The 27,076-nt window shown below is 38.9% G+C and overlaps 1 protein-coding gene across 5 annotated transcripts in view; it reads left to right on the top strand.

The window, feature by feature from the left end:
• NRXN3 (neurexin 3) overlaps nucleotides 1-27,076 on the top strand; it is a 1,503,781-nt gene that overhangs the window by 1,419,544 nt on the left and 57,161 nt on the right. For all 5 annotated transcript variants that reach the window (XM_077750623.1, XM_077750621.1, XM_077750622.1 and 2 more), the window contains one exon: nucleotides 26,509-26,587. In XM_077750623.1, the coding sequence (XP_077606749.1) occupies nucleotides 26,509-26,587 (79 nt within the window). The remainder of the gene's footprint in view (nucleotides 1-26,508; nucleotides 26,588-27,076) is intronic.

Genomic DNA, 27,076 nt, shown 5'->3' with positions numbered 1-27,076 from the left:
TCAAAATGCCACATTTTCACTATAGCTGTCACTGAATTAATTACTTCTCTCCTTTGTTCCTATGGTGATTTATTTGTTCTGCTTCAATAGCTTTTATCAGTCATATTGTAATTACATTGCACAAATCTCCCTCTTTCCCAGACTCTGAAATCCTTGACCATAGGGTTTTTGTTTTGTACCTACACCACTGCACATAGTATCTGGCACAGACAAGGCACTCAGTAAATAATAACCAAATAGAGTCGGTACAGTTTTAATGTACCCATTTGGTTTGCAAACTGTGCTTCATTCATCTAAATAAGGTCACATAGCTTTGTGATCATGTGACAGTCACATTGCAGAATCAGAGCAGTAACCTCTCTGGTATCAGGATTGTTCTTCCAATTTTCAGTTTCTCTCTGAGCAAAACTATCTTTTCCTTTGCCTCCTGGGAATCATTTATCGGAGGAAGTTGTCCATCTGTGCTGTTCTAGATTGCCCCATGGTTCATGTACTTCTCTGATGAAGAGAAATAAGCTCAGTGGATAGAACTGCACTGCACTATAGGACCCTCAGCACAGACACAGATGCTAGGACCACACTGAGAAAACAAAGAATGTGGTCAGAGGCTAAGAGACACAGGGCAAGGAAAGCATAAAGGGTGTGAAGAAGGGAGTTCCTCTCTTCTTCCCGATGTCCTAGGGAGCCCAGAAGTGGCATCACTTTGTACTCCAGTGGTGACATTTTAATTTATAAGCTAAGAATGCACTGATCGCCAACTGCAAAAATTGATTTGGTTGTTCTTCTGATTCAACTCATGTCAGAGTTTGAAAGTAATTATGATAGTGGAGCTGATAGTCAGGCAATTACATTGTGTTCTCTTGCTTTCTAGCTCCTTCTCCCTCTCATTTCCTCCGCATCCCTCCACCCCCAAGGCTCTTCTTGTGGGGAAAAAATGTAGGCGCAAGACAAGAGAGTAATCTTTGGAGAAGTGGCATGTGGAGTCCCACAGCACAGGCTATAATAAATAGCATGTTGTCTGGACTAGTCCTTTGTCTTAACCTATTTTTTGTTACCCTCCTATGAAATTTAAACAGATGAAAGATAGAGACTATTTTGACCCCTTCTTGAAAATATGAAATAGTGAACTACAGAACATGTACTACAAAACAGCTACTGTTCCTGACTTGAACTTGAGTTGTATTCACCTTATCACCAGATACAAGTTGTCTTTCTAAAAAGATTTCGTCAAATCATAATGTAAACAGGAACTTGGGGTAAGAAGAGATTTAGGCAAGGTTGAAATCCAGGTCTGTTTTGGGGAACAGAATTTATAGGAGATTGACAATAGGTCTTGAAACACTAGTGCAAAAAATTAGAGCAAAGGAATATTTTTTTGCTGGAAACAATATCTGGAATGTACCCCTAAAATAGTGTAGAAGATGCAGTTGAAGAGTATATCACAAGGCAAAAATTACTTTTTAGAGAGATGAAGAGGTTGATGGATAGACATGGCATCCTTGATCTATTTCTATTTTAAAGGATTTTTTTATTTGCAAACACTAGAAAATTCAATGTTTTTGACCCAACAGAATGGGATTTTCTTATCCAATGCTAGTGAAATCAGAATTTGAGGATGGAGAGTCTACTCATTCCAGAAAACATTGGGATATCTTAATTATTTGAAAATGTTTTTCTCTTGACATTATAGAAAAAGACTTTAAAGGATTTTATACAAGACTTTAAAAGAGTTTATACCAAGGTTGATGGTATTCAGAATCACCTCTCTTTTCCAAGGCAAACTATGGCTTAACAATTCACTATGACTACCTTAAGGGTGAAAAAAGAGAGAAGAGAAAGAGAGAGAGAAAGAGAAAGAGCGCTTCCCTCAAAAACTACACTATCCCATATCCAGGTTTTAGTATATACACTCTCTTAGCTTCTCTCTATGCTTCCTTTCTACTGCCTGTTGCACTGCAATTTGGCACATTCAGTCTTTTAATGAGTAAGCATTCTGTACATAGCAAATGTGTCAGCTAAGGTTGACAGAACTGATGTTGAGACTGGTGACGTGGAACATCCCGTTGGCCTGTGGTTCTCCTAACCTGCAGGAAAATGTCGGGGAATAAACTAGATATATACCAAAACTATTTCAACTGCAGTTTATGTTACTCACATTAAATAACAGAGAGACATTCTACATTGTTATTTGTAGATCATCTATTAAAAAAGAAAAAAAAAAGAGTGTGGGAAGAGACCCAAAATATAGATGTATAGACTCTCAGGTCTGTATAGAGTTGATCTCCATTCTCAGGTGTCTAGTTCAAAATAGAAATTCAGTTGTTTACACATTTTTATTTAGTGATATTAACATTACTCCTGAGCCTCATAAGGTCCACATCAGCATCATAGATTTGCTGAGGGTTTAAAACTCTTTTATGGTCTTCCTGACCTTCCTCTCCTATCTCCGACCACAGGTTAATAGTTAAGAGAAGGAGCTTGGAATTAGAATTGGATCCAAATTGTAGTTTTGCTACTTATCATCTACATTCTTCAGTCTCTTTGAACCTCAGTTTCCTCCTCTGCAAAATAGAAAGAGTAAAACTAATTCCACAAGGGGAGGATTAAATGGAACAGAATGCTCACCTGGCGCAGTGCTTGACACACAGTACTTAATAGTGTACAATTGTTACTGCTTTGTTACTGTGGTTGCTTTAAATTTACTCTTCTACCTTTTCTTTGACACAGACTATAGCTTGTTTCTAAGTCTTGGAAACTATCAGATTCTCTTCTGTTTGGACTTTGGGGCTTCTTTTATTTTAATCTGACCACATTCTCCACCATGACAACAGATTACTGGAAATTCTCTCCCTGTGGATTCAGAGTCTTTCTTTGGCCTATCTCACTAGCTTCCTGATTTATACTCACCCATCATTCCTGGAGCTCTCTCTCTATCCTGAGCTGTTGGTCTAGAGTAGACTAGAGTATCTAGCATTTTTCAGTGAGGCATCTCTGTGAGCACACATTCCTTGGGCCTCCATAATTTAAATGTTATCTCTCCTTACACCATCTCCCTAAGCAAGTGTACAATTCCATACTCCTACTCACTTCTAGAAAAAAAGGTATATACAGAGCTGAAGGCTCCATATATACCTCTGGCCTTGGGGGAAAACCAAGCAATTCATGAACACTTTTTGAGGGTAATTATTTCTTCATTGTTTCCTTGCTACTCATTTTGAGATAGCCACTAAACTTCTACGCCTCTTAGTTGTATACCACTTTCAAATCTACATGGGTTCATTGTTTAATAATCACAAAATCTCTACCATATGTATTGAGCTGGGTCCAATACAATCTCAATATGGGACACACAAGTGATAGAAAGTTCCATTGAATTAATATCCTGATCAACTAAAGAAGCCTCATTTAAATGTTGGCGGTACAAATGTTTCTAGTGCATACTATTCATCTTTTCTATCTTAGAAAACTATCATTAGGGCCCCTTGACTTCATTTCAAGTTCTTGCATGACTAGGGTCTTTTCAGTGCCCCCAAATGTGGACATGTCATGAACAGAGCTGCATCTGTATCATTTACCAACTCAAAAAACCCTCTAGAGAGTATTTCTTATAGACAGTCTCTCTAACAATACCTTGACTCTTGTGTAAGATGCATCTCTCTCTTGTTAAATTCAAGCACATTTTTAGGGCTTCTGGGTGGGCCAGTCGGTTGAGTGTCCAACTCGTGATTTCTCCTGAGGATATGATCTTGCGGTTCATGGGTTTGAGCCTTGCATTGGGCTCTGTGCTGACAAAGTTGAGCTTGCTTGAGATTCTCTCTCACTCTTTCTTTGCCCCTCCCCCACTCATGCTCTCACTCAAAATAAATAAACAAATAAATAAATAATTCAAGCACATTGAAACTGCTGGTTCAAAAAGTAAATTTCTCTTCTTAAAAAAATAATTGGTGAAACTCTTAAAATTGAATAAAGGTCTGTTTCTGTTTTGCAAATTAACCGCATAGCTTTAGGGGTTAATATAGTTTTGTCTTGTTAGATTCTAAAATGTTCTTTCTCTTAGTTCTTGATGTTCCGTTTTTATGCCTACCCATTTATTTATTTAATTTCTGAATGCTAGCCAAGCTGTATACCATAGGTTGGTTGATCTAATTCAAATGGCCAGCCTGTAACTAAGGAAAGAAAAATTCATTTTAGGGTTTTTTTTCATTGGGTTTTTTTTGTTTGTTTGTTTAACTTTTTTTTTATTTTGAAAGAGAGAAAGACAGAGATAGAGCATGAGTGGGAGAGGAGCAGAGAGAAGGAGACACAGAACCTGAAGCAGGCTTCAGGCTCTGAGCTGTCAGCACAGGACCCAATGCAGGACTTGAACTCATGAACTGCAAGATCATGACCTGAGCCAAAGTCAGACATTTAACCAACTGAGCCACCCAGGGACCCCAAGAAAAATAAACATCCTAAAGAATGGGTATGAAATAGAGAAGTTAGTGGCAATGTGATATGGGAGAAAGAGTAGGACCAAAATGCATGGTAATTCAGATGATATGATGAAGGTCATAGGAGCCAAGGAAGGAAGAGAGTGGGCTGATATCTGTCACTATCCAACAGAATCTGATTCCAGCACTTGCCCCTTTGGTCATGCTCCATGAAAGTACAGGCTGAGACAATTCATGCCCTCAGTACTTCTCTAGACAACCGGGTTCCAGATCTCTGATCCATGATTCCATCACATTGTTCTATGGATATGAGAAGAAGTTGCATTTCACCTGATCCAGTTCACTATTTCAGCCTGGATCAAGGACACAGTAAAGCTCAGCAAAGACGGACATTTATTGGCCTTTTGTGTGACTCAAAATACAAATTGAATCCACTGCTATGGAAGCAGCTTTCCACACAAATCTAATCCTCCTCCCTTCCACCCCCCAATCACCACATGGGAGCTAATGTTCAAATGCTCAGATTACTGATAGCAAAAGTCCAAGATCATTCATGTTGTTTTACTGGGGCTGCTCATCACAAGCTATTATTTGTCTCTTCTGCAGGTGGGAAGGTGGTGGCAAAAAGGCTCTGTAAGTGTTCTACATAGTTTTGTTCTATGCTGCCTCACATGCTTTGAATTAATATGATCTCTATTTTACCTGCCTTGTTGCAGGTGAATGGTCTTATAAAACGTGTCATTGCATTAGAACAAATCTGCCTCAAGTTACACCTGAAATTAATATGACACTGTATGTCAGTTGTGCTTTAAAAAAATAAAAGGACAAACCTGCCTTATTCATTACCACTGGTAACTGATAACCTTTGGACTCCCTCCACAACTTGCAAACTCTTCTGTCCCTTGAAAACACTATGCACTGTGCTATAAGTATTAAGTGTGTTTTCATTCTCTAAAGTATGTATTTTAAACAAGTTACCACTTAAAGGAAAAGCTCACAGAAGGTTTAGTAACAAGTTGACTAAAATTTAAAAGATATGAAGTGCCCTTCTCTGTTCTCTCTGGTAGCCATTAGCCCAATTCCTAAGTCGTTAACCTAAGTTTGTTACTTTCTCATACTATCATGGAGTAAAAACAGTTGATGGAGACCAGGAGACTTGCTTGGTCTCCTCTGTGTCAGTTAAGCATATGACCTCTGACTAGTCCTGACAGGACTCTGCATCATATGTAAAGAGTACTCTGAGTGAAGTCCATATAGGGATGAAAAACATGATTATCATAATCCCTTGAAGATTTTTAGAACAGTGTCATTCATTTGACGGGGCTAGTGTATGGAATCCATAATGAATGATACTGAAGTTTATTTATTCCATCATGCATTGAAGTCTTTGGGGGCATTAAAAAATGAATGAATGACAGATTTGGTAATATGATAGTGATTTTCATCATCTCTTGCAATATAGCTCTAAAATATTAATCAACAAATTATTGTCTTGAAACTTTTAGCCAACAGCATTACAGCTTCTAAGATATTGCCTGGGAATGCTAAAGAGCTATTATGTAATCTCACAAATTCTATGAGATTACAACATATAGAGAAGAAAGAAACTGAATCCAATTAAGCCTGCTAGAAAAGCCACAAGATATAATTATCTAAATTTGGATTTTTTTTTCCTGAGATTTATTCCCTTATGTGGTAAGACACTAGCAGGAGGTCTACTATGACCCAAAGAGATAAGGATTTTGGCCACATGCATAGGACAGCACTTGGACCCAGGAGCTCTTCCTTGAAGTGTCCCCATTAAGTCTCTGTGGGGTGTGCAGTGTTGACTCTCTCACAGACCAGCGGAGATGAGGGGATTTGTCTTCTCCAGGCAAAGTCCCTCTGCTGAGAATTGGAGCAAGGAGACACATTGCCACTTGCCTATCTTTCAGAAAAACCACTGCTCTGATAGTGTAAATGTCCCGGGAGCCTTGCCCTGATAGAAGTGTGTTTTTAATGATATGATTTTGGTATCCAGCCCTCCATGGATAGCTTGGCATATATCTTGCTATATTTAAACAGCACTGACTGAGAAAGTGGATGTTAATTGGCAGTTAGTGACTAGGTTGCAGGTCTTTGTTACCCAGGCTTCAGCTAACCGATCATTAACTAGGAGGAAATGTTTGACCTAGAAGGTCATTACTGTTATTAAGTGGGAAAAGAAACTAAAATGCTTTAAATTGCTTTTTTATGAATCAGATGAGGATTTTTTAAAAAGCAAGAATGGAAGAAAGAAAAAAAGAAAAAAGCTTGTGTTATGTAGAGTCGCTATTCGTAGCCCTCTTTTCCTATCCCTTAAAGATCAAATGGTAATGTTTATGGGAGGGAGGCTGTATTTCCAGATTCTCATTGCTTTATTCTCCAGAACCTCACTATTTTGACATTCACTAACAAAGAGAAATTTCAAAGCATTCTTTAACTCCATCCAGAGAATCTGATTCCCAAAATTTTCAAAGCAAGTCATTTTGTCCAGATCCACATAGTTTCTTCAACAGGCCTTGTGTAATTAAAAAAAAAAAAAAAAGTGATTAAAAGTAATGTTTTTACGGATATCTTTTTTTAAAGTTTATGTATTTGTTTTATGTATTTGTATTTGAACTCGTGGGGCTAAAACATCTGGGCTCAAACTTGCGAATCATGAGATCATGACCTGGGCTGAAATCAAGAGTCAGATGCTTAACCAACAAAACTATCCAGGCGCCCCTAACATACATCTTCTTATGTAAAATTATAAGGCTATTATATATGTCTTTAGAAGTTCCTTTATCATAAACTAGTTGTGTTTTATTAAATTTGCTGATTAAGGGGCACCTGGGTGGCTTAGTCGGTTCAGCGTCCGACTTTTGCTTAGGTCATGATCTCACGGTTCGTGGGTTCGAGCCCCGCGTTGGGCTCTGTGCTGACTGCCAGCTCAGAGCCTGGAGCCTGTTTCAGTCTGACTCCCTCTCTCTCTGACCCTCCCCTGCTCTCGCTGTCTCTCTCTCTCTCTCTCTCCTAGAAATAAATAAAACATTTAAAAAAAACTTTGCTGATTAAGCCTTAGGACCCACTGTGTAAAGGAAGTATGAATGCTGTGTGTCTTTCTAGATTCAATCTATGACCTTTGTGATTTTGCCTCTTTGGTGATCTCCTCATTACCCTTATAATGCAAAAAGAAAAGAAAAACGGTTTGACGGATTGCTGTGAGTCTTGGCAATTAAAACCCCACATCAAAATTGTCTCCCCAGAGAAAATAGTACTCTCCCTTTTAATAAAAAGATACAATTAAACCCTCCCTCAAACCTCTCTCCTTTGCATATACTAATGTCTTATGTAAAAGATGGAGGTGGATTCTTGTTTAGTTGAAAAACTGAAGCAAGAGCCAAAAGCATTTCTACCCATAAATTGGTTTATGAATATTAAATATCCCAACTTGACTCTGACTAATTAAAATAAGAAACTGGAAGCTATGGTGTTCTCTATGCTTATTACTCTGTTGTTTTAGTCCTGGGTTTAGTTCAATGCCCTTAGTGTTACTGTCTTTCCTTTCTTTGGTTGCATGATGCTGTAAGTTTTGGAAATGCCAATGTTTTACCTATGGGGATTCATAAAGACTACAGAAAGTAATTGAGTTATTTGGAAATCTCTCTAAATTAGGCTTAAAAGGTACTGGGTTTATTTTGTACATCTTTTCATTTTTATTCCAAAGATTAGGACTGGACTTTAGAAGGCCCTTTTAGCTACTTTAAAAAGGAAACTGTATCCTTGAACCAAATAGGACTGAAGGCGAGGTGCTGCACACGTTTGAAGGCAAGAGCATCTGATCTCCAAAGAATCAGAAAATCTCTTCTCTAGTTGTATTTGTAGGTACTTTCTGTTGTGTTGCCTTTTTTTTTTTTTTAAACAGGTAAAGCTTAAATGAGCACAGCATGGCCCAGATGGTGTTTAAAGCTGCCGAAGTTTCTTTTATGTAACTTTCTCTTCGTAAAGTGTGTTCCAGCTGGGAATCTATTGGGCCATTAAAACTTTGTCCCTTTTATGTTTTTGTTATTCTCGCACACACACACGCACACATGCACACACACCAGCATAAACATGACCATTCCAAATGTATGGCGTTTAATCGCCTCTAACAGGGTGGGAAGTAACTCTGCAAGGCTTTATTAACTGTCTCCCAGGCTACACATTTTCTTCAGTTGCAAGACAGAAAAACTCTGCGGGATAAATTTCCAAACAGGAGTAAAATGCTTACCCACAGACAGGAATTCTTTGTAAGGCTTCGTAGAGGCCTTACTTAAGAAGAGGTACAGACAGGGCTTCCATTCATCTCTGGAGTGTCTATAGGAACGTCCTCATTCAGCAGAGTGTCTCCAGGAGTGAAAATGAGCTTGGCCTAAATGTTTTTAAATGCTTGGAATGTGCATTCCTCCTGGGATTAAATGAATACTGTGTACTGACATTTGTGTAAGTAGATCATCTTGCTGGTGCACGATTAGTGTATATTTGATTTCGTCTGTATGTCAGGTAACAAGGGTGAGTTTCCCTGGAGCCATTGACATCTCCTCTGTCTTTCTTCATGTCCGTCTGTTGCTCTCTCTATATAATTTTTTTTTCCATTCCACTACCCAACGTCTCCATGTTTACTCTACACTCCAGACAAACCAAGTTAGTCTCTTATTCCCAATTCCCCCTTTTTACTTTCCTGCTTCTCTGCACTAACTTGTGCCATTCCCTGGGTTCTCTGTGTCCACTTCTGCCTGTTAATACCCTATATCTTGTCAAAGCCAAACCCAAAGACCATCAGCTTCATGAATTGTTCCCTGCCATTCCAGTCACAAGTTATTGCTCTTCCCTCAGAGCCCTTTCTAAAGTTGTTTTTTTTTTTTTAAACTATTATTTAAAGACATTTATCACAAGCACTCACCTACCTAGTTATAAAATGGAGGACGGGGGCCACTTCAGATGCCTTTCTGTTTCCCCCAAAGCAGAGAAGACTTGAATAAGAAAATGGTGAGGCATCCACCTGGGTGCAGCTGGGAATATCCTTGGAGCCCACGGAGCAGAATTCTTCTCAGTATGGAGGAATTTATTCCTAGACAAATTTAACGTCTCACCTTGGCATCCTTAGCGGCATCTGCTAACCAATCTGTTTAAATCTGTTAAAATTACTGGAACACTTTGATACTCGTTGATAAATAGCCACTGCCTCAAGCCCCCAAGGGTCCTCTACTTCCACCTGCATCCCTCCCATCAGGATCTCCCCGTGTCTATACCATAAGGCCTGGGACAGCCGAAGCATCCAGAACCCAGCTCCAGCACTATGGCTGGATTAATTCTGATTAATCCAGTCTCCTGCTGCACTGACTGTTGAATGGACTGTAAGTTTTATATTGCCCTGATGATATCATTGTTATAGCCAGTATGACAGCTACAGAAGGCAGTTAAAGCCATGCACTGCTTATGGGGTATGTTTGCCCTTCACTTGAACAGAGAAGAAACTAGTGGTGTCAACAGGTATTGGGGATTCTTGAGAATTGTGCCAATTTGATTGTAAAGTTTAATGAAATTTAGGCCCAAGCTTTAAAATAGAAATATAGCTATACATATCTGCTATGATATAAATAAAGATATATATATTTTTTATAGACACGTAACTAGGGAATTAGATTCTATGTGAACCTCTGTGTGCTGAGCGATTGGAACCATATTAGAACAGTTTTAAATATAAGCATTTATTGCCTTTGCCTGTAAGATATTAGTTATGTGAGAAATTAAGAGTCCAGTCTGATGTGTTCCTGGGTATTCAGCCTCTGAAGGTATTTAAGACCTAAAGTATATTTATTCTGAATTTAAAGATGTTTAGAGACTGCCTGTGTATTAATGTGTGCTCTGCAACTAACACCATTTAAATGCTCTTCCCCTGCATGCATTAATGTGTGCATCGAAGAGAAGAGCGAGGGATGATAAACTGCACAGTGTTCAAGTAAGATTTATCTAAGAAAGAACAGTCTGGTGCATTAATGTGAATATTCAAAGATAGATGTTTATCTTAATGGACTCAGAGGTACTTACAAACAGCATAATTGCTGAAGTCATTTTACAGGGCATTTATTCAGAGAGATTACATTTACTCTTTCTTTTATATAAAGAAATATACTTAAAGATTTAAGTGAGAGAGGACTAGTGTGACCAAAAAACCATAGGTTGGTTCTTTCTAGTCTCCCCTCAGCCAAGGCTATTTGGAATAATGAGAAGCAGAACTCCAAATCTTGTTTTTGGCATTTACTGGACTATTTGCAAAAGATTGGTCTATTAAAATTTTAAATTGCCCCAATATCTACTACAGATTGACTCACCTTAAGCCTATAGTCCTACAGGTAAGGAATTGACTCACTGGTACATGGTTGTGGGGTTGCAGGGTATATTTCCTGCGTATACGCTTATCTGGACCAATGAGACATATTGTATTTTGAAAGTAAATATGCTCTTCCAGAGCAACTCCCATTCTTGACAACTAGCTTGTAAAAATGTTCCTGTCCCTGACACCTTCTAAGGTCAGAATTACTAATAATCTGACAAGAATGGGAAATGCTTCTCTCTTCCCATCATATCATTTCCAACTTTTAAACATGACTCTTGGCTTATTCAATTCTGCTTAAATCCATTGACATTCCCTGAGCACCTGCTATACATTTAAATTTATATCCTGCACCCAAGGTCTGGTCTAGCACTGTAGCCCTGTGGATAATTTCAAACTGGTATCAAATAGCATTAGGATATTGACAACTTATCACAGAATAGCAACATGTCTGAGTTGTCTATATCCATTTCACTCCACACAACAAAACATGAGATAGACGTCATTGTCTCAAATTTACAGGAGAGTAAACTGGAGCACACAGTGCTTGTGATCACCCTGGGTTCCCCTCCAGGGGCAGAGCTCATGTTTTCTGACCCCACACACAACACTTTTCCTTTGATGGTATAGTTGGCTCTATCTCTGCTTAAGTAGCAATCAAGTAGAAGGAAAACCTAAGTCAGATGTGTACTATAAGTCAGAATATAGTAAGTACATTAAGATTTGAAGAAAGTACTAAGTTGGCCTGCTAGAATATTTTATTTCTCAGCCATAGGATCCTGAAAAAGCTGCATGAAAATGTATTTGGGTTGTGTTCTAAAGAAATATATGGACAATCTTCTACCAGGTAGATAGAAATGGAATAAAATTCAGATAGTGCTGAGTAAGGAGCACTATAAGTCAAGACATTGTCAGAAACTTATCAGGCTTGTTCAAAGAATGGAAAACATTTTTTTTTAAGTTTATGTGATTATTTTTAGAGAGAGAATGAGTGGGGTAGGAGTAGAGAGAGAGGGAGAGAGAATCCCAAGCAGGCTTCACACTGTCAGCACAGAGCCTGACACGGGACTTGATCTTAAGAGCTGTGAAATGATGATCTGAGCTGAAATCAAGAAGAGTCTGACACTTAACCAACTGAGCCACTCAGACTCTTCGGCAAATTTTTATTTAGTAGTTTCAGTGAGGAGGTACCTACAGGGGCAGATGGTAGTGAAATACCGTGCTACAAAGTTACATTGGAACCCAGAGGTGGAAGATCTTGAATTAAAGAAAACTTAAGTCTAGAATCCATTTGACAGAAGTGGATAAATTTGGAAGAAGAGAGTGTCACATTGAAAGCTGTGTTTTTCTTCTGGCAATGCCTTATTGGGTTCATTGAAGATAGACAGGTGAGTGGAGGCAGGGAGTCTGATTAAAAATTCTCAGGATTCATCCGTATAAGCAGCCAGGGCCATATAAATGAAAGGTAGAAAGACATTTTAGAGATGGTCTTTGAAGGTTTTGGTGCCTGGAGGTGTGATGCTGAGCAGAGAGGATTCAGAGGTGAGCCTGAGGGTTTAGGCTTGTTCTGGTGAGTAGTGGTGCCATAGACAGAGCCAAGAATGGCAACAGTGACAGGGGATGATCTCTTCAGTCTGGGATATGTGGATTGCACATACTTACAAAGTATTCAATTCAAAATATATTCTCTCACTAATGTTTATGCCGTCTTCTCCAACTCCAAAATAATCTCTCCTCTCAGACTCCTTTTGAACTCTCAACTGGGCCATACGTTGACATATAAGAGCATGGGAATCACTGTGAAGCTTTTCAAATCCCACCCCTAGATACTATTAAAATGCTACCTGGGGCCTGATCTCCACCAAAGCTAGTGGTCATTCACATGACACCTTGCATCATCTCTGTCTCTGGTTGCTCGCTATGCATTGCTCTCCCTGTTCTGATTGTGTTCACCTTCAAGTAAGAGAAAACTTGACCTGAAGTGATGGAAGAGGGATACAGTTTCTCACTTAACAAGAATTCTGGCATTTGGATAGAAGAAAACTGCTTGTATGGGCTCAGATCATGCATTTGGCACTATTAGAGTTCGCTTCTCAGAACTTTTGCTCTTTCCCTCACACTCCACCTTCTGGTTACAAGATGGCTGCTGCTGCTTCACATAGCCCATGCTAACCCAGGGAAGAAGGAAGAGCAGTGGCACCGCCATTCCTTCCTGTTTTATTGGGAATAGAATAAGTATTTCCAGAATCTCTAGCAGATTTCTTTATCCATTATCACTTTGTTCAGACTGATGTCACATGGCTACATGTAGTTGCAAAGGAGATCCGTTTAGGCTGGTCACGTCACCAGCCCTAGAAAGGAGGAAGAGTAGAGTGGATATTGACAGTGTCTCCAGCATTTGTGTTTCCTTCTATAGTGTGAACACTCTGAAGGCAGGGACCATGTTCTGTCATGCCCTGTGCCCATATTATGCCAAGCCCTCTTCCTTCCCTAGAACTTTGATGGACACAGAAAGGTCTGGGAGGGGAAGAGCTTCAAAAACTAATCCTTGCCTTATATGTTAAGCACCTTCTTTGTTAGTTCCTCTGAGCAGCCTTCGTAATGTGGGAGCTTCTGGACATATTTTAGAGAGGCTTTTTTCAGCACCTCTTAAAAAATAAAAATAAAAAAAGAAAGAAAGAATTAAGGAAAAGAAAAAAAAGTCTACGTGCTGGGAGGAAATCTATGCGGCTGTAAAAATAGAATAGGGCTCAAGTGCATTCTTCAGTAATGAATGCATGAGAAGAAGCTTCTTAAATTATGAATGTGGCTTCTCTTGTTCATTGCCCAGTAATCCTGTTTCATTGATTTCTGTTTATTTCCAATCACCTAGAATGAGAGACTATGTTGTTTAGAGATCTTGATCCCTAAAAGATTGTTTAAAGCTACTCAGCTGTATTTAGCTGTTTATTTTTTGCTCAAAGTGATCAAATCAATATAAATATAAATACAACAAAACACTTTTTCCTTTGCTCTCTAGAAGACTAGGGGGAAAAATACAGAAAAGCTAAAGAAAGGTGCTTGGATAAAAAAAAAAAAAGTCCCAGCAAGTGACATATTGATTTCTTTCAAAGAGTCAGAGTGTGAATTAAAAAATATTCTTTTGACACAGTTTTTAAAGAGGTACTGACTCAGCAGAGGTGGCATTTACTGACTTTCTCTTCCTAGAGGATCAGTTTGGAAATACATCCCATTTTCCTCAAGACCAGCTGGTTCTGAGTTCTCAGAGGGAAGTTTGTACCACAGTCATTGCTACCAAAGGTCCTTGGCTCTGTATGATCAATTCACAGTTCCATTTTGCCATCCACCACACTGCCCCTGTGTATATTTAAGGACACTGTAAATTTTTAAAGAAAATGATGCCATCATAATTCTTTTTTAAAGTGGTTGCATTGAAACTCTTCTGAGAATTGGAAAGAAGTGGGAATAAACAAGGCCCCGGGCCTTATGATGGAATAGTCTCCAGAATGTTTATCAGCCTCTGGTGCAAGCAGATATGGGGGTGGGGGAACGGGGTGGGAGGCATGGACACAGAAAAAAGTCATACCAGCATGGGGTGGGGGTGGGGGTGCTGCTCTCTATCCCAAAGTACCCCTCTGAGAACAAGACTGGTTAAGACCCACACTCATGAGGCCAGAAGTGAAACACAAGGGACCCAGTTTCAAGAGCATCAACTATTTGTTATAATCTGAGTTTCTAAAACCCCTGTTGGAACCCTTCAGCCTGGTTCAGAGACATTTCACACAACTGTTCTCAGGAGCAACTGCAAAATATGTGGGAACCAGTGCAGAATAAAACGAAGGGGACTTTTGTTCAAAGAACAGAAAAAAACTGTTGTTAAGAGTACAAAAATATCAAGCTTTTTTTTCCCTTTCTCCACAGTCCCTCAACTTGTCTTAGGACTTTTTATTTTCTATTTAATGCTATTTTAAGTAAATAAAAAGGAAAAGTTTAAATTATTAGCGTGAATATGACCATTCAGCTTTCTATTGTGTGATGCTAGTTTTAAAGGAAAATATAAGAGCATTTAACTAGAATGCAGATTCACCGAAAGAACACGATTCCTATTTCATGGCTCATATATGCACATGTATATCATTCTTACCAGAAAAGTAGAGACTCTCCACCTGTCTTTTTTCACTTAGGAGAAGTTTTTTAATATTTATTTTTGATAGAGAGAGAGAGTAAGCACATGTGTGGGAGGGGCAAAGAGAGAGGGAGACAGAGGCTCCTAAGCAAGCTCTATGGTGACTGCACACCATGAACCATAAGGTGATGACCCAAGCTGAAGTCGCATGCTTAACCACCGAGCCACCCGGGCGCCCCTTCATTTCACTCTTTGATTCATGCCTCTTTTACTGACATTCTACTTTCCCTTTACTGATGAATAAGCTAGAATGAAAGGAAAACGATCTCTGGAGGGTTTTTTCCCTTTCTATTTGTTATTTTTAGTGTAAGTGGTTAGCTAATAGAAAGGATGTGATAGAACACCATTGCCTTCTCTGCTTTCTAAGCATCTTCTGGTTCAAAGGGAAAGCAATAGCGTGTTGGAGACCCACGTCCTCAGCTGATGTAACACACTCACCTGTGTGTTCATATCAGAGAACATGGTACGAAACCCTAAAAGATGGAAATGCAAATGTGGTCACCTTTGTACAAGACTCAGTCCTAGTCACTCTGGTCTCTAAGATAATACTGACTTCTATGAAGAAAGTTGGGGGATTCATTCAGATCCATCTGTTTGATTCATCTTATTCCATTACCTGGTGGGTCCACAGAATCCTATGGTCACAGGGCACCAAAAACTGTATATGTATTTGGGGTGGCACTGTACACATACATCGCATGTATCTCCTTTCCCTATGCACATGCTCCATGGTCTCGTTGAACCTTACTTATAAAAGAAAAGTTCAAAATAAAATGGTCAAGAACTTCAAGGTGGTGAGAGCAGAGCATTAAACCAAGCTCAAGGCCCTTGTGAGCACAGAATCCTGTGTGATTACATAGGTCCCCAGCCTGGGATTACATCTGTTATATATATATCATCTACTTTGACAGTGAATGAATGCTGTTGCCTATAAATTAGGGAGAAATGACTAGCCTTGCTATCCATAAGAAATGAGAAATGAATAGTCTTCTTTTCCCACATGAAAGTTCTATTGTGTTTGCTTTTGAATCTGTATCTAAAATGAGATAATCCACTTACGGTGTGTTGTAGCCTGGGAATGAGGAAGTGACGTCTGTAGGGTGAGTGAGTCCATCTGGGTTCCTGAATTTCCCATTCAGCAGTACCTAAAAAAGTTTCTCTAACTTGAGATTTATCACACAAGTCAAAGAACTTTGTTTGAATCCTTCCCCCAATCCTGTTTGTGAGGGGTTGGAATTGTCTTTGAGACATGAGTAACTGGGGATAAATTCTCAATCCAAAGTCAAAACCCTTTGACTCTTCCCTCTCTTGGGCTTGGATATCATGTTATTCAGTTGGCTTTTATTTGTACCTTATAGTTCTGACTCAAATTTACTGCAGATTACCTGTAACTCCATCAGTATGTTATTAAATCATACGTCAAATGCATAAAAGTGGCTTTAACTGCTGCCGTTGCTCTGACACCTGTATCTGACTTTTCTAATATTATATTCCAAGGCTGAGTGGGAAATACTCTTTTCAGGATAATTAGGAAGAAACGTCTTTTTATCAGTTGTATTTTACATTCAATTCATTGCATTTGATTGTTCTTAGTAAATTTGCTGAGCCACATACTAAGCTCCCGGTTGTGCTAACGTGCTCTTCCTTCTTGTGTCTATATTGTCTTGAGCTTGCTTTTCTCTCATAGTTTCTTATGTCTTGGCATGAATCTGTCATACTTTTAGTTCTTCAAGGTAGCCAGCCATTCTCAACTGTTTTCTACATTGACAGACACAACATGATCACATGCATTGTACACTCTTTTCAGTAAAAGTGGCTTTCTACAGCACAAAAAGAAAAAATCGTGTGTGTGTGTGTGTGTGTGTGTGTGTGTGTGTGTGTAGGTTATATATATATTAGGTTATGTTTGACTCCCAACATTTTGCTATTTTCCCACTCCTTTCTCTCTTGTTCATCTAGCATACCTTAATTTATCAGTGATCAAAGATTGAGAACCACTTCTATTTGCTCCGTATCAAACAGCTACCTTACATCTTTTTTCAGAATTGCTGACCAATATCCAGGACTGACTTTATTCTGTAACTCATTGCTCTCCTCCAATATTTTGGTCTGTTATTAAGCCTTCTAAAGCTGTGATCTCAAGCTGCCAAGAAGGGCTGTTTCTCCTGTGTTGAGTGGTAAGGTTAGGCCACAAAATAGAGGGCCAAGAGAAAAACCATCCCACAAAGTAAATGACTCTATTTTTCCTATTTTCTTCCAAAAACCCATTTCTTCTCCCTGAACTACAAAGCAAGAGAGGACATGGAGAAATGAATGATGGTAAAATTTCAGTTCAAAAGCACACATTGGTCTTCTCTGTGATAGAGATTTTTGTACAGAATGTTAACATCCATCAGGTAACTGAGACCTACATCGCTTTTTGTGGATTATATTAATATTTAACTTGGTCACTAGCCCATTCAAAACAGAGGCTTGATTTTGGTAATAGTATTGGCGTAAAAAGCTCACTCAGCATGGAAATACCACAAAAAAAAAAAAAAAAAGAAGAAGAAGAAGAAGAAAAAGAAGAAGAAGAAGAAGGTGCCAGGGAGACAAGAACATAAGCAAGCCACAAAACTAGATTAGGTCTTTGGAGCTTCAGCTACAATTTTGGCATTCCCTTGTACTGGTTAGGCCCTAAATACTCAAAACAAAGTTTGTGGGAAAAACCAAAGACTTTACAATACAAACACAGCCACGCCTTTCTGATTAGCTGTCCTTACAGAAGACTGTACCAATAGGGAAAAGAGCTACCCAAGTCAGACCTTAGGTGTATGTAATCAATAGGCTCTTGGTCTAGATTCCTAGAGATGGTGTGTGGTTGAGTGGGTGGGTGGTTTGTTTTTTTTCCCTTGCCTCCTAAATAATATGTAATTTCTCCAGGCCAAGAAATAAATTGAAAGGATTTAGAGGGATTTGCTTATCAGTGGAACACCACGTAGCATTACATTCCTCCTGCTTTGGGGAAGGTACATTGAAGTTTGGTTAATCTTCTGTGGTTCAATACTCCTCTTCCCTCTGTCAGGCTGCCTTGAACAACAGATAGATTAATCCCCCTTCTACCCACTCTCTTCTGCCTTCTCCCTCCCTTCTCTCTTGATCCACCCTTCCTTTTTTGAGCAGATGGAAGAAATCTTAAAACTGGAAAGAAAAGAAGAAAAAAAAGATGCCACACCACATTTATTTATGTAATCCTAGAAGACCTCCAGGACAGAAAGAAAGACCCCCAATCTTTGGTGCAAAATTTGGCTAAGCTTAGCTTGGTTCCTCACTGTTAATTAAATCTTGAGTCTGTAAAGGGATTTCTCTAAAGGTTAATTCATTAGTAAAAGTTACTATAAATCATGTCATTTTTTTATTCTCCTCCAGTATATGCAGTGTGGAAAACAAGAATAAGAATATGGAGGCTACTGAGGATGAGCAGAGTTTAAAGGATATCTGGTGGTGCTATTGGTAAAATTCCTCTATGATCTGCTGTCATGAAGGACAGTGAATAATCCGTTTTTGCTACAGTGGGTACCACTTATGGACTCACCTTAACTTTACATTTTTGCAGCTGATGGTTTAGCAGCTAATCAGTTTTTCTAGTTTGGCCTGGCTCACATCCGAGTAGTCTATAAGCCTCGTGAGGCCAAGGACTAGGTCTCTGTAGCCTCCTCCACACAGTGATTGGCACATCGTAGGCAGCTAATAAACGTTTGTTAGGTGAAGACCAATTGAATGAGTAAATGTATGTATACCTAATAGCCTCTATCATGAACCATTTTGTTTTTGTTTTTCATAGTCAGTTTTCTTAGCTCCGGTCCAGTTAACTAAATTTGATGATGCTGAGTGCCATATCTGTAGCCCAGGGCAATTGACTTGAAAGCCTTCTCATTTCATGGAAATATGAGTCAAGTAAAATATGTACGCATTCATATCTGACTTGGCAAGTGATTATCTCCAGGAGTGGGCAGAGAGAAAAGAGGAAAGGAATATTTTGAAAACCCACAATAGCATGAACTTCAGAAGACAGTTTTAAAATTCACAGGATGTTCCAATAAAGTTATGTGGGCACGTAGAGGTAAGGCCTGAGGGGAACTCAAAAAGCATCTGAACTAGATGGAACTTGGCCTCTTTGTCTCCATTGTTCAGAGCCTGTCTCATGGGATTCCCTGAGCTTTCACACTCAAGCATGACAAGTTCAAATCATTTGTTTCATTTTCTCATATTAGGGTCAGTCGTTTGTCTTGAAGATGACTATGAAGAGGATGTTCAGAATTAGAGAAGGGTATTGATAATCCCGATCCTATATCTTGTTTCTGTACTGGGCTTGAGATAGAAGAAGTGACTGGGTGGTGAGAGAGAGGGGAAGGGTGAGATTATTGCTTCTAACAAGTTTGCCCAAGCTCCAGGCTTTGTCTTCTATCTTTGGTTCAGTCTAAAAACTATCCAGTAGTGTGTGTGTGTGTGTGTGTGTGTGTGTGTCAGTGGGTGGAGGGGTGTCTATAAGCATTAATCCAAAATGGGGCTATGCAATGGCATAAATTTGATAAAGCCCTAATAGATAAATTTAAATTGTGACGGTCAAGCTTTTCAAATCTCATTAAAGGTTATAGATTTACCTTCAGTCTGTGGGTTCTTATTTCATTAAAAGTATCCCAGACATTCTTTATTTAAGTAGAGAATAAATGTTCATAATGAAGCTGTTTGATTTTCTCTCTCATGTGAGATACTTTAAACCTCAACTTTATCACAGAAGTACAGGGGAGAAAAACTAAAACACCAAGTATTTTAAGGAATTGAATTCTTTTCAGCATGAAGCAGCTGCAGAGATGTATGGCTGTTTTCTGTGGGACTTCAGAATATTTATGGGCCTTTCTCTTTTCCTTTTTCACTGGAAGAAAGGCGATCATCATTCTTGAGTGTGTTATTTATAATTTCATAAAGCTGTTCTGTGGCAAGACTTATTTTATCTTGCGCTTAATCTCGGTCAAATAACTGTGCTTCCAAGGAGCTGGGTGGAGAAAAATGATTATCCCTCCAAATGATTAGCCTCTTCGCAGTATAAGATAAAGGGCTTATGGTTGGAATTTGAAGTCACAAATAGGCATCTGGGCAGGAAGGAGGGGACATGGTGAGTCTACCTTGAGCTGTTCGGACCACAGTGGCAGACATTTTTCTCCATGCCAAATAATGGATAGCAATGAAGAATGAGGTAGAGCCACCCCTGTGCTGAGATGAGGTAGACCCCTTCAGAGTAAATAATTAGAAGCAGGTGATTACAGAAACAATAACTCACTGGAGGAAAATGAGAAGCCAGTTCCGTGAAGCTGAGGGAATTGGAAGGTAAATATACCTATAAATTTACTTGGATGGACAAAGTTTTGAGCTTTCTTCTGTCCCAGTTTATTCTAAGGTAATTTCAATAAACATTGGTAGAAAAATGAAAAGAGTACAAATGTAATGAAAAAATCTTTCAAGAAAAGAACAAAGAGGGCTCCTTCCAGACAGATAATTTATTGAAACCTATTATAATACCTATCTTTAGTTTTATGAATCCTAATGCAGAACCAAGTAATTTCAACATATGGATTAAAAATATGCAATACATACTTTAAATGGAGTGATATGAGTTCTTATTTTTAATATGGGACTTGGCTAATACATAGGGACAGAAGAATATTTTCCTCCTCTTGAGAAGGCAAAGGAAGGTCTTTTAATCCACACTGTGGAGGGATGGCACAGGCAGACCCATGGTGATGTTCTGAAACCATGTATATGAGCTTCCAAAGGAAGGCGACAGATGATGCTGATGAGACATGGGGAGAGGAAGAAGGAGAGATGTCTGAAAGGACAGGATATTCCAATTCATGCTCCTTATCTGAGTTTGCGTGAACAACAGGATAACTCAGGTAGCTGTCATTCTGTCATGCTGGTACATCTTTTCACCCCTAGTATACAAGTAAGCTGTGCTTCTTCATGCCTCTGAGCCTTTGCAAAGACTGTTGATTCACCTAAAATGCCCTTCTCCTCCCACCAGCCGCTCTCCATTTTCCCCGCTTCAGGGCTGCCTGTTCCTCAGGGCTCATTGCCACTTCCCCCTGCCCAGGAGCCATCTCTGCTGCCCTGCCGTTTGCTCCCTCAGCACTTTATGTTTACTCTTGTCAAGGCATTCAGTTTACCCTGTCAACTTTGCCTGTCTACTTGGTCCCCCCTTCAGAGACTAACTTCCCAGAGCAGAAGAACTGCCGTTTATCTATCACTTTACCCCTCATAACAGCTACAGTGCTTTCAGTAAATATTTAGTACAGTAAGAAGTGAATGGATGAAAGATGAACAAAGCACCTTGATGATCTAGTCATATAGCATAGACGGTGGATCCGGTAGTCCATCTACTATCAAACTATTTGGCTTGGAAGTGGTCACAGATCTTGTGTTCTTTCTTGAGAGACTTACAGATAATGTGGACATTTGACATGCAGGAACCATAATATGTCAATACCTTAAGCTCAGGCATTGGGAATTATGAGAGTTTTAAGCAATCATTGTGAGGAAAAAATATGAGGATGACATAGAAGGCCCCTGATAAACATTCCCAGCATAACTATACAAATGAAAGAACTTGCTAAAGCAATACTGTTCCCTGAAGGAGCATGGGTGGTGGGCAGTTAAAAATAGCAGATGTCACTACAAATGTCCACCCCCTTGGTTATTATGAGTACTAAAAGTATTAATATGTGTTAACCTCTTAGCTGACATCTGAGTATAGCAAATATTTAATAAGTGGTAAATGTTATTAATAGGCATGATTCTAGAAAGTTCAAATATCTTTTTCTTCTCAAGAGTACTGACTTTTCTTTCTTCTAAGGAATTATGAGTAATTATGAAAAATGATTATGATTTTAGGAAAACACACACACAAACTAGGGCTAATGTATTTTATTTAAAAACAAAATTCCATAGTTCCATTCTACTCATAATAATTATATCCTGAGTCTGTGTGTGTCTGCAATAGTGAAATATAATTCACCAGCCTTGTAAACACAATAGTCCAAAAAAAAAAAAAAGGCACAAAAACCTTGTGCCTTTTTCCCTAAAGTCCAGAGTTAGACCCTGCATTTACTTATATGTAGGGAAAGGCATAGACAAGAAAATTAAAGAGCTACTAAAAGAAAACCTTGGGTTTTCCCAAGAGTAATTTTGAATCAAATTGTCATTACTTTAGAATGTGATTCTAAGTATGTATCATCCAAAAGCTTTGGTTTGTAATTTGGAGATTTTTTTATATGTCAGGGATAGGAATAGTAAAAAAAATTTTTTTAATCCCTAAATATAGTGTTCTAAATCCTGAGTCCTTTGCAAATCAAAGCTTGTTGCCCCTGGCAGAGCAAGTATTTCTGAAACCACAGTGTTCTGTGGCAGGCCTGGTAGTGTTGGATGCCAGTTTCTCCAGGCAAACATTGGTTACTGCATTGGGCAATGAGGGGATTGAGATGTTTGTAATGGCTTTGGGAATTTCATTGGCAGTGACTGTAATTGGTGATGATGAGGTCTGAGGGACAGAAAGGAAGGGGCTGGATTCACATAAAACCCACACAGATTGTCTGGACCCAGAGCCATGGGAAACAGATTATCTTCCAGTGATTTTTAAGCTCTCCTGGCATCTCTATGAGTGTATTTTTCTTTATCACTCTTCATGACAGATGCAACGAGAAGTGACGAATGAAAGTGGAAATAATGAATTATCAGCAATGAAGAATAGTTCTAAAGGGGATGAATCGTTGAAGATAGAAATGCATAGGTGGATGGAAACTTTAAACTAGGAATGGCAACTAGGCTTCACATTGCTGTTATTGATTGATTGATTGATTGACTTAGTTTTAGCTAACATTTATTTATTTATTTATTTATTTTAAAGTTTATTTATTTTGAGAGAGAGTGTGCACACACATGCAGGGGAAGGGCAGATAGAGAGAAGAAGAGAGAGAGTCCCAAGCAGACTCTGCTGTCAGCACAATCTGACACGGGGCTCGATCTCATAACAATGAGATCATAAGCTGAGCCAAAATCAAGAGTCAGACACTTAACCAACTGAACCACCCAGGCACCCTGCTTATACTTACTGAGCTTATGCCATATGCCAGGAATAGAGCTTCACTTTTAACATTAGACTTAAATTGATAACAAGACACTCTATCCCAATTTATAGATGGGAAGATTGAAGTTTGAAGAAGGGAAGTAACTCAACCCCTGGTCACTGACCATAAGTGTTGGAGCTGAGAGTCACAGCTATGCTCTGTGAAGAGTCAGTCCTGCTCATTCTGTGGTCTGCTAGACTGCCTGTCGTGGACCCTCCTTGAAGTCTAGCCATCATTAACAGGAGCTACTGGAAAAATGTACTTCTGTTTCCAGAAGAATATTATATTCATCCATATTCATATAAAAGATCAGCAGAAGTCAAATATCTGGGAAGTGGGACACAGCTTCAGTTTACTGGAGAGAAAGGGAATGAAAATGTGGAAGAGCATATGTGTGTGGTCTACAGGGGTGGTTGAACCCCATTTGGGGGACACAGGTGGAGGTGGAGATAGGGAAAGACAGTGCTAGGGACAGTGTCACCCAAAACATGGTGGTGGGGGAGAACTCGTGTCGAATTAGAGGAGGCAGGGGGAAGCTGAGAGGAAAATAGTAAATATCATTCAACCTCAGAGTCTAGTACTTTTCCTGAAAAGAAACTCTATCATATCTTTGGTTAATCAAAATGAATATAACTTTCTTAGAATTGTTGAAAGTTTCCACTAATGTTTCACTAATGCCTTTTTTGGTTTCTATTGGAGTTATGCATTGCATAATAGAGTTATTACATTTCTCAGTGACTTTTTAAAATTTTATTGCCTGGCTTTCAGTTCTTGAGATGAGTTCACTAGATTTTCATTTAACTCACTAGTCTGCACTCAATAGTAGGAACCTAAGCTAGTTATGCCATATACAGGCCATTCTGCAAGGTCCTAATAATGAAGTCATCAACAATTAATTTCCAACTGATTATACTTTTGAAATGTATTCTAGACATCTTTTTTACTACCATCCTCTAAGGAATTTTTTAGACAATCTTGTTTTTTCCTAATTGCCTTTCTCCCATAAAACTTTAATACCACAGATATACCGTATATTTGTTTAAGTACTGTAGGCTTTTGACAGGTCAGAAGCCATTTTAACACCTAAGATCCATGCCCCCTACACACCCAAAACAATTTTTGCGTCCTTGAGGGAGGTCTTCCCTCCATGGACAACTCAGGCTTTAGAACTATCGAAGAATGATTTTTACCCTTCCAAAAATGCTGATTGCCTCTTATGATTGCCTTCTACATTTGCAAAGTTAACATGTATTCCCTTACCACTTCCCTTCCCTAAATAACTGAAAGTAGATCTGCACAGGGCCCAAGCCTAGCAAGAAACTCCAAGGAGGTGTGCTCACCATTTCTCTAATACAAATAATGGTGGCTCTAGAACACAACTGCCAGTTTCGATTTGCTGGAAGTGAAATGCACACTTCAGTAGTGTCTAATTGAAAAAAAAAAAAAGGTATGTTTGAAAATTCTTTTTCTATTAACTTGAAGGAGGAGCAGGGGTTGAAGTATCCCCCTGTCAAATGTAGAATAAAGATCAATAACATGGTTTAAGGCACCTCTCTACCACTGTCAATTAAGTGAAATCAATTACCTAGTGTGGTTTTTCTGCTATTCCTTGTGCCCAGTAATTCTGTGCTTAGTGTGTGTATCAAAAAGGATGTTATCTGGAAATACAAAGCATGTGGGTTGTCATGTTCCTTTCTTCGCTAGGACTGCCATAACAAAGCACAGACTGAGTAGCTTAAACAACATAAATTTATATTCTCACAGTCGTGGGAGCTGGAAGTTCAAGGTCAGGGTGTCAGCAGGTTGTTGTTTTTTTCTGAGAACTCTTTCCTTGGCTTATAGATGGCTGCTTCTCCCTGTGGCTTCACACAGTCATCCCTCTGTGCCTGTCTGTGTCCTAATTTCATCGTTTTGTTAAGGACCCTGGTCATATTTGATTTGGCTTGCCCTAATCTTATTTTAACACAGACTCTATCAACAAATAGTGGTCATATTCCGAGTTACTGGGGGGCTTAAAACAGCAAGATATTAATTTTGGAGGACATAGTTTAGTCCGTAATTAACATGTAAGAAGAGATGTAAAAGAAGCCTATGTGAGCCGCAAGTGCAGACTTCGACTAAGCTGTATCTGTTCAAATCCTCACTGTTTCTTACTAGCCATGTGTCCTCTCTGAACTTCAGTTCTCCTTAAAAGTATAATAATTATATTTGTCCCAAAGGATTGTTGTGAGAATTGTATCTAATCAATTAATAACAACTATAATAAATATATACACATGTCTAGCTCAGCATCTGGCTTGTAATTGCTTTTCCTCTCGAATGTGGATTCAGACTTCATTGCACTGGGAATAATAAAATCAGCAAGTCAGTTAATATTATTAATATCAAGAAGGGAAAGAAATGAGCATTTATTGAACAACTACTATATATTGAGTATCTTACACACATAGTAGGCCATAAGATCTGTAGATTAATTATTCAATAGTATTTATTGTGCACGCAATATGTACCAGGTACAGAAAATAGTCTTCTTGTCTCCTGTATTGCAAAGGCCTTTCTTACCACCCATATGTACAGTTTTATGTATTTCTTGCAGCACATTCCCTGGCATTGGGGAGTTTCTGTAGGATCCTATAGAAAAAAGAAAGTGTCTCAAGTTGAATTACTATTGTGGCAACTAGATTTTTTCTGCTGTCGTCAGAAACAGTGCTACCTGTGTCCAGAGGCTGTCATGTGGTATTTCTCTGCTGGCCTACATTACTAATTCAGCTAATTGCAGCAATTACATGAAGAGATCGCTGCTAGCGAGAAAAGCCATTATACTGTTTCTGAACAGACTGCATTCCACAGCGTTCATTAATTATGCCAGCCTATAGATTCACAACCACCAAATCATACACTTGAGACCACACACCATATGCATTGAAACCGTCTCAAAACTCTCAGTGCCTTTCTGTGCTGGCTTGCACTCTTGTATTGTCCACCATTTGCATTGCCCTTCTCCTGCCCTTTGGATTCTCAACATTGAGATTACAGTCAGGACAAAGTTAGGCTGTACCATGTTACTTATGGGGATAGGATAGTCTTGAACCTCCTGGAACCACTCTGAGTCATTCAGCTTCTCATAAAACCCATACAGGTTGTCTGACCCCATAACCATTCACAGACACACAAGAGTTTAAAATCCTCTATCCTACAGCATGCCCTCTCTAGAGAAGAGAAACGGTCATAATGATGGAAGGCAAGAAGGCATAGCGATAAGTCTTTGATGCTTTTGTTCATTGGTTTCCTTATCTCTCTCTCTCTCTCCTCTCTCTTCCTCCTGCCCCATTATTTTTCCTTTGACGTGCACAGCCAACATCAGATGACCTTGTTTCATCTGCTGAATGTTCAAGCGATGACGAAGACTTCGTTGAATGTGAGCCGAGTACAGGTAGGTTAGGTCAGTCTTGTTTTGCTTGCTTTATTTTTACATTTGCAAAAAACAATACATACATATATGTGAATATACATGTGTTTTATATATATATTATAGTGTGTTAATGTGTGTATTTCCTATATCTATATATGTATAAGCATACATATATAAATATTAAGATATAATCAAAAGCATCAAATCCCATGGAAGGAGCAGATAAGATCCCAGGGAAATTTAAAGTCGTTTCCTGATAACTAAAGAAAAAACCATGGTGTATCACCTAAGTTGGGCAATCAGACTCCCAGATTAACAAGAAAGGTACAGCAGCCACTGGCAGTTATGAAATTGACAGGGTGTGGGGTCATGAATGTGTCTGTACTGAAATACCATCAAAACACCATGAACCCAAAGTGGCACTAGAAAGATAATTTAAATCTCATGAATTGTCCTGAGTCTGCATGGCAAACAAAATAAAACCAGAAACCAAAACCAAACAACAACTAA

This window comes from Crocuta crocuta, unplaced genomic scaffold (assembly GCF_008692635.1).
Source record: "Crocuta crocuta isolate KB4526 unplaced genomic scaffold, BGI_CrCroc_1.0 scaffold186, whole genome shotgun sequence".
Taxonomy (NCBI): Eukaryota; Metazoa; Chordata; class Mammalia; order Carnivora; family Hyaenidae; genus Crocuta; species Crocuta crocuta.
This window is presented reverse-complemented; position numbering and strand designations above follow the sequence as displayed.